Genomic DNA, 11589 nt, shown 5'->3' with positions numbered 1-11589 from the left:
TCCCCTCGTGTGCCTTGCCTCCCACGACTGATTTAACCTACTTAGTCTAAACATTTGTTTTGTTGTTATAATTTGTGTTCATTCTAGAATGAAAGAAGCATGATTTATATTTATTTCCTAATTTTTTTATGGTGGTTACGTGATCGGTCAAATCTACCGAACCCGTACAGAGATATTGCTGAAAATAACAGATAAAATATAAAGTTTTTTCTTAAGAAAAATGTTTGATAACTATCTGGACATTATAAAGATTTTGCATGTGAAATCTGAAAATTTTCTATTGCATAAAAGTATTTTAATCTTAAAATGAAAATTACTTTGCATTTTAGATAGAAAACATGAGAAAATATAAATATGGCTTGAGAAAAACATTGTTTTACAAACATTAAGACTTATGCAAAATATCAAATTCTTTTTATTATGAAAGCATTGTAATGTTTACTGATAATGTGCCAAATTTCATTAACTTTCACTTACTAATTTAAAAGTTATAGCATGAAAACTATAACAAGCACAAAATTGTTACGAGATCAGTTCCAGGGACTAAGCCCATGCTGAAAGAGTTAAGATAAATGTTTATATTTTATTTTTCATTTTCTCTGCCATATCACTAACTGTAGATATTATCATCAACATACAGTACAATAAAATGTTTACAATTAAGAAATAGAAAAATATACATACCTTTTAATTTTTCGTGGAATATCTTAAAAGATTGTCTTTTGGTTATATTTGTAATTTCAGGTCTTTTCCTTTTCACATATACATAATTTTTTATTTTCCTTTCCTGTCTGTTGCAATTTATTTTTCATCTTGACACAATTCAGTGGTGTTTTCTGTGCATATTACAGTATTTTGGGCAGAGGTCTGCAACCTTCAGCAGAATTATCTTACACTTGCACAAGATCATAAGCTCTGAGAACTGAGGCAATATTATGATCTTTAACAAAATCTTACCAGTTTTTTTTTTAGAATATGTTGAGACATTTCAGAGCTACCATATGTATTGTTGCACAAGTATCCTTCCAAAGTTGGGTTCCTGCAACTTGCACGAGACTGTTGTGCAAGGGTTAATTCACCCAAACTAAAAGCTCCTGGGATGATCCATCTGCAACCTTTTGGACTCTTGGAATGCTGAATGAGCTTTTCTAATTCAACAGCACCATAGATGAGCATCTATTCATATTTTTATGCCAGCAAGCTAGAATCAAGTATTTTAAATGCTTTTATAATATCTGTATTAACAAACCTATCATTGAAGTTTGACACTAGATTGTAAACAAACAAACTCATGGATTTGTTAAATGTTTCTCCCTTTAATTTTAACACATCGGATATAGTATGATCTTTGAATATGAATGTGTACAGACCTCTATTGTCTTTGAGTGTTTCTTGTGGAACTTGAGACGAAGCACCTTGTAAGCACAGACTAGGAACTGGACTTATCTTTGACTGTTATAAGAGCATTAACACTACAAGCAAAAATGGATATTTTCATTCAGAAAATTCAAACACAATCTCTTCAAAAATCCAAAAGCATCTTATAAAGATTAGATATTGCTTACATGTACAGATGTTTTTTCAGCATACCAGTTGCCTAGAATCTTCACAATTTGATTCATCATCCTTCATAATAGCAAAGAGATTACTCATTGTTTCTATAAGTGAGTTCATATACCACTAAATTATAGCCAACAACTAGTAAATACCTGTTTGTAAACTTACTTCTGCCTTTTGTAAACTATGCTCTACTTTCTTTAGGTTCAAAATCGGTTTTGCAGAATAGTGGAAATACTTGAAAACATAATTTCCTGGTATTTAATGGGATAGTGTGCTTTTGTCTGTTGCATAAGAACTATGAAATACCAGTTTATGAGTTAAGCAATATAGGCTTGTCAAAAATAGTTGTGGATCATTCAGCCTTGCAGCAACTCCAGATTTATTGCCTTTATTATAAAAGCACTATCTATGCCCAAAACTATGAAGTTAGCCATTCTGAAGTCTCCAACTTGAATAACTTTATTGATAAAATTTAGTGTACCTGCAACACTGGATTCATCTAACTGTTGACTTCCTTATCTACAATATATCTAATACACATTATTACAGTTTTTGTCACTAATGTACTTGTCAATAGTGAAAGTGCAGCACATTCAGAACCAGAATTTTCTACATTCTGAAGAATGTCTTCTGCAGGTACATTACACATTGTCATCTGAAAATTATTAATGGAATTGCTGAGTGTATATAATTTTCTCACATCTGAGTGGGGTATGTGCATATGTGAGCATCCCTGTTATTTCAAATTTGCAAGAAAAAATTAAATTATCATCATTAAATATTTTTCATACATACTTATATTACATTGAATTATTCATTACAATATTTAGTGTCAGTGATGTAACTAAATTTACACTGATAGTTGTACTAGATATATTGGACATATGCAAAAAATGTTGCAAAACCTTTCTTTTCAGTGATGTCTCCAAGTGTAGAACTGTTAGAACTGGCCATATGGTAATGGTGATATGTAGGCTTAAGGTACATTTCAAAATATTATTATCAGTTATTTTCCAGTGAAGAAATATTAACCCTTTGTGTAGGTATAAAGAGTTAAAAGTGTTTTGTTTAAAATTTTTGGATATCTTTTTAAGTTATGGAGGGGACTAGTAAGTGCTATAGGACAGTGGTTCCCAGCCACTGATCTTTAGACTGCTATTGGTCCACAGGAAGATTTCGATGATCTGTAAGATGGTTGGAAAGAAAAATGTTATTAAATCTAGATATTGAATTATATTGTTTTACAATGTAGTTTAAAAGCATTTTAAAAAGTTAGTATGGTACAAAGCAGTCCATGGAATTTTGGGATCAGAACTCTGTTATAAGTTAGAAAAAAGGTATGGAATCATTGCTATAGGGTATTGATAAAAAAATAACATTGAACAGTAGAGTGGAAATGTTGGATCTCCTCTCCAGTATTACCAGTTCCAAGGTTAGTTCCAGGTTAAAGGACTACTGTGAGTACTGAACTTAATGAGATACAGCTTTTGATTTTACTGTTTCACATCTAGTAATTAAAACTGTATAGAATTATGCAAGCTAATGAATAACCATACATTTTCTGAAAATGTCACTCTTGTCCTTTTCACATAATGAACAATGACTGGCAACCCTCCAGACATAATCAAAGAAATTCTTGAAATCATACCATTTGGATAGACCTGTTTTTCTGACATAGTTTTTAGTTAGAGCTGGAATCAGTTGCATCTTTTGGAATTGTGGAACAATCCTAAACTGATGAATTTTTTTGTAATACTTTTTTCTAAAAGTAGCTCTTATGTTTTGAGCACTAATTCACAAGATTTTGCATTAAAGTTAGTGTTAGTATGTAACATGCTTCATAAGAATTACAAGCAATGAGAAAATTGCAGCACTTTATAGAGTCTGGTTTATTTCTTAGTTGTGCAAACATACTTAATACAAATCAAAATATAAATTATTTTAATTCATTTTTGGCAAAGACAGCACAAAATCTTGTAAATCTTGTTCTTTTCAAAGAAGAATGTTGAAAAGAAAACATGGAGATACATGTCCTACATCTGATTTTGTGCCAGAATGGCTTATTAATGGAATCATTTGAATCATCCATTTCTAAGAGTTACTGGTTGAACTTTTACAAAAATTAACTTGTATAAAGAATCAGAACTATTTGATAAAGGAAATTACGTAAACAGTAACATAATATTTTAAAACACATTACTCACAAAATAATATTTCACTTGCAGCATATTTTTTTAGATTTCCATCAACAAAAAACATAAATATGTTAATTTGATATATTTTTTAATTTTAAGAGCTTCAAGAGTAAAAAAAAATGTATATTACGCATGTACTTTTATATCCAAAGTAAAAAAATACACACCTACAGTGAATGTTTACACGAATATAAAGGGAAAATAAGGCTATAAACTGGGTTTTGATACCCGTGGTGGGCAGTGCACAGATAGCCCATTGTGTAACTTTGTGCTTAATTGCTTATATCAGTGTCTCTTAATATCACGTTTGTTTTTTTTTGTGTTTATAGGATGATGATGTTGAGAGAGACAGATATGGTAGACCTTTAAAAGGCACCAGAGAAAGAACTATTTCTCTAAATAGCAACTTTGGAGGAGGGATGGATGTAGTTCTGGGAGGAATGGGAAGTGAAACATCCTCTCAATTCAACACTTATGGATTGAGTCCACAGTTTCTCAGGTCACTTGGAATTGATGGACCTTTGTGTAACAGAGTTTTTGTTTCAAATGTATGTATTTTTATTTATTTTTTTACCAAGCTTTGTCATTTGTAGGTTATAAGAATTTCCCTTTATTGTAAACAAGAAATTTATTTATTTTTTTACTGATTTGAATGTCTGAACAGTATGGTTGTTCAGTTTTTATTATTTTTATTCATCAATGAACTATTTAAAGAAAAAAGTGCTGTCTATTAGTTAACCCTGTCACTATGGATAAGGGTCAGAGGGCATATTATCATGTTTGTAGGCTTACATTCAAAATTTTATTGAACTACTATTTTATGAATGTATGTCAATAAGTTTGGTATCAAATTGTAGATTATAATTAAAATTTTAGTATTATACCTTAGGTAAATTCTTAATTTAAAAGAAAATATTATAACAAAATTCCTAAATATCAATTTTGTGTGTCATGTGGTATGTTGAATGCAGCTTTGGTTCAAATTAGATGTTTGTGATGTCCAAGGTAGAAAGTCTATAGTTTTTTATGAAATAGAAACTCAAATTACTGATATTGACAAGCTAGAATATAAAATAAGAATGTCCTATCTTTTCTGTTTCTGAGATATTATATATAGCAAATAAAATATGGTGGCCCCCTCTCACTTCTTTCAATTGTGGAAATGCTTATTTATATACACCTACTTCGATCTCTGACATGCTCATAACCAGTCGAAAGCACAGACTTTCCTCCACATGGTTTTATTAGTCTTTGCAAAGTGCTTATGCAGGAAAAACTTTGTTGTAGACTTGCAAAGAAGAGGCAAGACATAATGATGATTGAAAAATATTTTTTTATATCCAGATACAGCTTAGTAAGCCTGATAAATTACAGTGGAATTGAGTGGTATTGATATAGTAATTTATGATTTTTTTTGTAATTTCAAAATGCATATATAAAACCTACAAAAATTCAACAAGGCTTAGCAAATTACAGCAAGCAAGCACAAATTTCATAAGTAGAAGAGATTATTGTTTTCTATATTTCTTTATTTGTAAGTAGTTGTAATATGTATACATATATAATGTATTATAACTGAAATGTGATTGTATATTACACTAGAACAAAGATAAGATAGTTGCACTTTGTAAAGGCCCATCTTATACTATTAGATATGGTAACATGTGCAACTTCTGTAATGTTAGTCAGACATGGCTAAAAGTTCAATAAAATAAAAATAATAAATATATAGATGTATAATGTTATAAGATTTAAGCTATTTAGAATAAACATTTGTGGTTTTGTTATAATTTGTAGTCATTCTAGAACGAAAAAAGTGTAACTTAGATCTATTTCCTAATTTTTTATGGTAGTTAGGCTAGGCTTAAAAATATTTCACAATTACTGGTAATAAAGAAAAGTATTTAATTACATATATTTTGAAATTGTTTATAACTCCATAAGTGTTGGCTTTTACAACAGTAGATATCAGCTACTAAGTGAGAAGCTTTGGATAAATAAAAGGTTTATTAAAGAAAGCCTTTTCATTTCCAGTGATCACTTAACACTGAATAGTAACAGCAACTCTTTCCTGTTGACATTAATCTAATCCTTCCTCTCTCTCTTTTTTTCTTGACATTTCACTTAAACTTGCATTGGTTTATACATTCATTCTATTCTTTCTTTATAACATACTATCTTAATGTTACTATTAAACATGCTTGCTACACCTTTTATCATACATTACTTTATGTTGTTAACACTTAAATTGGTATTCTTTCTAAACTTTTGATTGTATCATAAAACATTTCACTTGATAGTTGATGATGATTTTTATAGTTAGGATGCTGTGAAATAACTTCTGGAGATGAAAGATATTTATCGATAAATAGTACAATATTGTTCATAAACTTGTATGTCTAACTGTAACAGAGGTAGGAGTTTTGCATCTATAAACAGTTTCCATGTTAGAAATTCTGGGCAACAGTGAAAAATTCAGAGCAACATTTCTTGTATTACTATACATACACACCTTGTTTTGTTTTTAGTTTTATAATGCACCCCTGGGTAGCAAATGTTTTTTCTGTTAACTCTGGTTTATTGCTCTCATTTTTTACTCACATTGTCATTAGCAGTGTGATTGTATGATGGAGGTTTCACCATGTTGGTTTTCTTGAAACGTAGAGATTATGTAACACTTATTGATAAAATCTGTTAAAAATGAATGGTGGTGCAAAGAAATTCTTGAAATAGGCCATATGCACAGTGAGTATGAAAAATTGACATTCTTGGACAGTGTTTTTATGTTGTTTGTAACTGCTGTCCAAATTATGGAATCAATGGCAAAAAAGGTCCTTTGTAATCACCATAGGAAAGATATACTGCATGTCATATTATGCTCCACGCAGCTTAGTAACCAAACTATTCCATGTGCTGAGGCAACTAAAGGGAGGATAAGCACAACAGGTCTTGTGGCAGGCCACAAGTTACTAATGTGTGCTTTTTTAGTGAACACTATTTGCCATTTGTGGTGATTCCAGGTCTAATTGATTTCTCAAAGTGAGTTTGAGAGGACAAAGAAGCACACAGTAAGCTGCACATGTAAAGGAAGGGTGGAACATGTTATTACAATTCTTATCTATATGGACAATGATCTCTACTGCAGAGCAATGCTATAGTTAGACAAGCTATTTTTCAGCTTTTATTTCTGTTGCCCCTGCTTGCCTTTAAAGTTGTAATTAGTATTGTTAATCCATGCCCATTTCTTAATTAAATCATAGATATCTAATTATGATGATGAAGGTAGCTTAATTTTTTTTGAATTAGATAAAGAAAATGTTCTGCTATAACTGTGAGGATTAAGTAAATATACTACACACCACTTCTTTAATAAGATTAATTGGTTTTAAACCAGTTATTTCATAGAACACTTTTTCTGGATACAAAAACAGAGAGAATGAATGAAGCTTATTTATTGTGATGCTGTTTAAAAGTGCATTTAAATGATATAGAACAATGATTGTTTTTACTACGATTTTGTGGGTTTGCTTTGGTTTCTTAGATTTTTAGTCTTCACTGCTGTGCTGTTTTTCCGCTCCTATAAGCTCTACTTGTATACCAGATAAAAGTAAGTTTTCCAATGCAACTGGAATATGTGACTGATTTTTTTACTTTATTTTTAAATACTTTCATGTTGCATATATATATATATAAGTCTTACTTTTATCCTCGACTTTTTCATATCTTAGGTTACGAAGAAATGACAGAAGGTGTATTTTACAGATATGTTTTGATCAATTAGTTTTTAAGTATTCTTGATGCAAAAAATATATAAATATATATATATTTTGAACAAAACTATTTTGCAGCTGGAATACAAAGTAACAGAGGATAAACTGGAAGAGATTTTTAAGTTGGCAGGCAAGGTGAACAAAGTCGATCTTAAAAAGGATAAAGATGGAGGAAGCAGGGGTTGTTGTGTTATTTCTTATGAACATCCCGCTGAAGCTGTGCAGGCCATTTGTATCCTTCAGTTTCTTTTTTGCTCAGTTTAAGTATGAAACACAGAGTGGGTACTGTATTTTTTACGTTGGTGAGGAAGGGAATTCTCTTTCTTTTATTTTTGGGTTTTCTTTGGCAGTATCTAGGTAGTCATCTTCAAAAGATAATGAATTTTTCTTTAGGTAAATGATGTATTTGAACTTGAAGGCAGAAGCTTGAAATAATAACATTTTGAAACATTTAGTGAAGTGCAATGAAATATGTTTCAGAAGAGAGTATCATAACTGTAAATATAAACAATTGCTGTGGTAAAACAGATGCTTGAACTTGTTATATGTACAAAAATTTTCTGTAGAAATTGCTGAAATAGTTTGATTTAGTTTTTAAAAAATTAAAATTTAGGGAAATTGAGTTGAAATAATTAAATATGACAATTTTAAACTTGAGAAATAGTCCTTCTCACAATGGTATCTATTCTGCATAAATTACTGCTAAAAATTAATTATAATTTTGAGAATGTTATGAAGAAGTGGATTATCTTTTTATTGAATTATATTTGTTTACACATAGAACAATAGAAGTTGGTATGTCCTTAATCATGATTCAGCCATGTTTAATAACCAGAAGCTGTATAGTCGTACCATGAGTGTTCGAATGGTATGTATTCTGTTGGACAAATCTCTGAGAATATATACTAATAGCACAAAATCAATGTGCATGTAATAATAAGTTTATGAAAATTTTGTTAATCGTAAAAATAGTTTTCTTAATGGGTAATTTGCTACCATTGTATTGAAAATTTTGAAGTTGTATGATTCTTTTAATCTTCTGGGTTGGATTTGTATGAGGAACAAATTACTAATAAAATGTATGTATTTAATTCCTAATAAATTTTTAAGAACTCCTTTGTAGACATCATTTACTGACAACAGTTCTATGGTTTCAGTTTTATATATCAGAATACACCTTGTATGTGTTAACTGTTTATTAGAAATTTTTCAAATATTTATGTAAATCCCTTGTTTAAAATAGGATTCAAAATCTATATGTCTTTGACTTAGTTTTTTTCCACCCCATAGGATAAAATGAATGATGAATTTGATGGTTTACCATCGAAGCTACCAGGTATGTTTTTTTGTTATTCTAATGCTATAACTTATTGAAATATTAAGAAATGGTTTAATATCAAAATTAAATTTGCAAGATATGAAAAGTACTCCTTTTATATGAGGCCTCTATAATGTACTATAAGTGGTGATGATGATACTCTTGGGTTTTAGTTTAAGTGCATCAGTTTTTTGTGTGAGATATCACAGATTCCTATTTTTTTTTAGGTTATAGAACTTTTCCAAAGTTCAATAAATTGACAGTGGAACAAACAGTAGGCATACAAACATTAAAAATAAACTGAAAATGCTGAAATTTAACTGAAAATGAAATATTCTAGGATGTGTGTTAAAATAAAATTATTTTCAATTAATGGGTATTTCATTATTGAGGATTCTATTTAGAAACAATTTAGTGATGTGGTATCAATCTGAATGATTTTCGTTCAGGTGGTCTTCAAGGAATTGGAAAAGGCCTCGGATCAAGTGGTCAACCTCTCAATATTACCAGTAAGTATTGGACAAAACAATTCTATATTTATATATGCACTATTCAAAGTTTAAATTTATTTAAATTTCTTATTCTTTTCTATACATGTAGTATTGGAAAAAGCTAGTTGCCATTTTTTTTTGTCTCATGTATTTGGAAAGATTGATACTGTTCAATATTATTATTTTATATATATAAATTATAATTCATAATTATTTGTACTTATTATGAAAGGAGGGACCATGTAGTCACATTGTTAAATATATCTGGCTTAAGAAACTGTTAATAAAGAGTGTAACTATTTTAAGTTTCAGAAATTAAGATTAGCCAACTCGGATTTCTAAGAACATTGGGTTTGGAAAGATTGCAATGAAATCCAGAAAGAAATTTGTGATTTATATTTACCATTTATTATTGTATTGATGTAACTCATAGTAATTGTTCAAACATGATTTATAAAATCATGAGAACCTTAGACCAGGGTTTAACATATTTGCTTTGCATCTAGGAGCCAAACAAGTTTTTCATCTTTCAGGGTTTTATGTTTTAATGACTACCAAAAGAATTTCATGTTCCACCATTGAATGGTATAAGTTATATTTTACATATAAACAAACATAGACAAGAACTTTATACACATTTATGTCATACAAAATAACATATTCTGATGTGTTATGACAAATGAGCTTTGCACTTCCACTATTTTTCATTTGGCATCTTGTGGCCATGCACATGCCTTGTAGATTTGGAACTGAAGTACCACTGGTTCACAGCCTTTGCAGGATCAAATTCCTTCACTGATGGGCCATTCATGTTAATCATCAATAAGTAACTTAAACTTTCTTCTTCCATTGATGATCTGAATTTATTTTTCATAAGATTTATTAAGTTGAATCCTCTTTCACAACATACAGGCAGTACAGACACTATCGACAACAATACTCTTAAAATTGGAAACTTTTCATTATTAGCCAGTACTAAATCCAGAAGATCGCTCAGTTTTTTTCCCTTACTGTGGACTTTGAATTCATATCACTCCTTACGGAGAGCCTATATACATTTTTCATACGTGTTTGGTGGTGAAAGTCGTTTCTGGAAATGCTGAACCAATGTTGTTATCTTACTGACCCCATAATCTTCCAGAGTGCTTCATGTTGTCCTGGACCATGTTTAAGTGATTCAAGTGGTGTCATTGTTCTTCATATACAATTCAACTGTGCTGAGAAAATGTTCTTCCATTTAAAACAAAAGGGAAAGATTCTTAATTGTTCCAAGGTAGGCCAAGAGAAAATGAAGCATGTCAACAAATTTGGAATCAGTGAGTTTTTCAGCAAATTCTTAGCAATTGCAAAAGCACTATCTTTTTCTGTCTTGATGCTTTCCAGGTGCATTGTGGCACTTTTTCAATCTTGCAGAGAGAGCACCAACTTTGCTGACCACCCATCATATATTGTTTAACCCTTTCCGAACTGGTCACGGGTCAAAGGCCATGTCATCTCGTTTGTTGACTCGCATTCAAAATTTTATTGAACTACTATTTTATGAATTTATGTCAATAAGCGTGTATTCAAACTAGAGATTATAATTTAGATTTTACTATTATACATTATTCAGTGTCTTAATTTAACACACAGTTAAATATAAATGTTTGTGTGTCGTGATATGTTGAATGCAGCATTGGTTCAAATTAGATGTTTCTGATGTCAAATCACTAATTGTATAGTTTTGTATGAATTAGGAACTCAAATTACCAATATTAATGAGCTAGAATGTAAAATAACCTTGTATCTTTTCTATTTGCCAAGATATCGTCATGTAGTGAATCAAACACAGTGGCCCTGTTCACCTCTTTCCAATTTTAGAAATGGTCCGTTATATACACTTACTTCAATATTTGATGTGAATAAGCAATCGAAAGCTCAGAATGTCCCCCTTGTGGCTTTCTCAGGCATTTTAAAATGTTAGAACACTGTCTCGTACTTTCTAATGTAGATTTCAAGGAGGTGGGTTGTTTTTGGTCTGTTCAAAATTACATATTTTTTTAGACCCAAATACAGCTTAGTTACTAAGCTTGCTAAACTATAGTGGAAGTCTATGGTATCAATATTGTAATTTATGACTGGTTATTCAACTGTATATTTAAAACCTAAAAAAAATTATTTCGTTTCATGTACTCCACGTGTGAAGTTTTAAAAGGCTTAGCAACCTACGTCAAGCAACAACCGAGTACAAAGGTCGTAACTAGAAGAGATAATTG

The 11589-nt window shown here is 30.4% G+C and overlaps 1 protein-coding gene across 4 annotated transcripts in view; it reads left to right on the top strand.

Moving 5' to 3' along the window:
- The window catches only part of LOC106465422 (myelin expression factor 2-like), an 87375-nt gene that overhangs the window by 21417 nt on the left and 54369 nt on the right, over positions 1–11589 (top strand). For all 4 annotated transcript variants that reach the window (XR_002611970.1, XR_002611968.1, XR_002611969.1 and 1 more), the window contains exons 5-9: positions 4085–4303; positions 7604–7757; positions 8344–8393; positions 8816–8861; positions 9293–9352. Coding sequence is in view for 1 of the 4 variants with exons in the window: in XM_013925647.2 (XP_013781101.1) it covers positions 4085–4303; positions 7604–7757; positions 8344–8393; positions 8816–8861; positions 9293–9352 (529 nt within the window). In the remaining 3 variants the exon portion in view is untranslated. The remainder of the gene's footprint in view (positions 1–4084; positions 4304–7603; positions 7758–8343; positions 8394–8815; positions 8862–9292; positions 9353–11589) is intronic.

Source organism: Limulus polyphemus, unplaced genomic scaffold (assembly GCF_000517525.1).
Source record: "Limulus polyphemus unplaced genomic scaffold, Limulus_polyphemus-2.1.2 Scaffold1938, whole genome shotgun sequence".
NCBI lineage: Eukaryota > Metazoa > Arthropoda > Merostomata > Xiphosura > Limulidae > Limulus > Limulus polyphemus.
The sequence above is the reverse complement of the archived record's forward strand: the minus strand, read 5'-3'. Positions and strand labels throughout refer to the sequence as shown.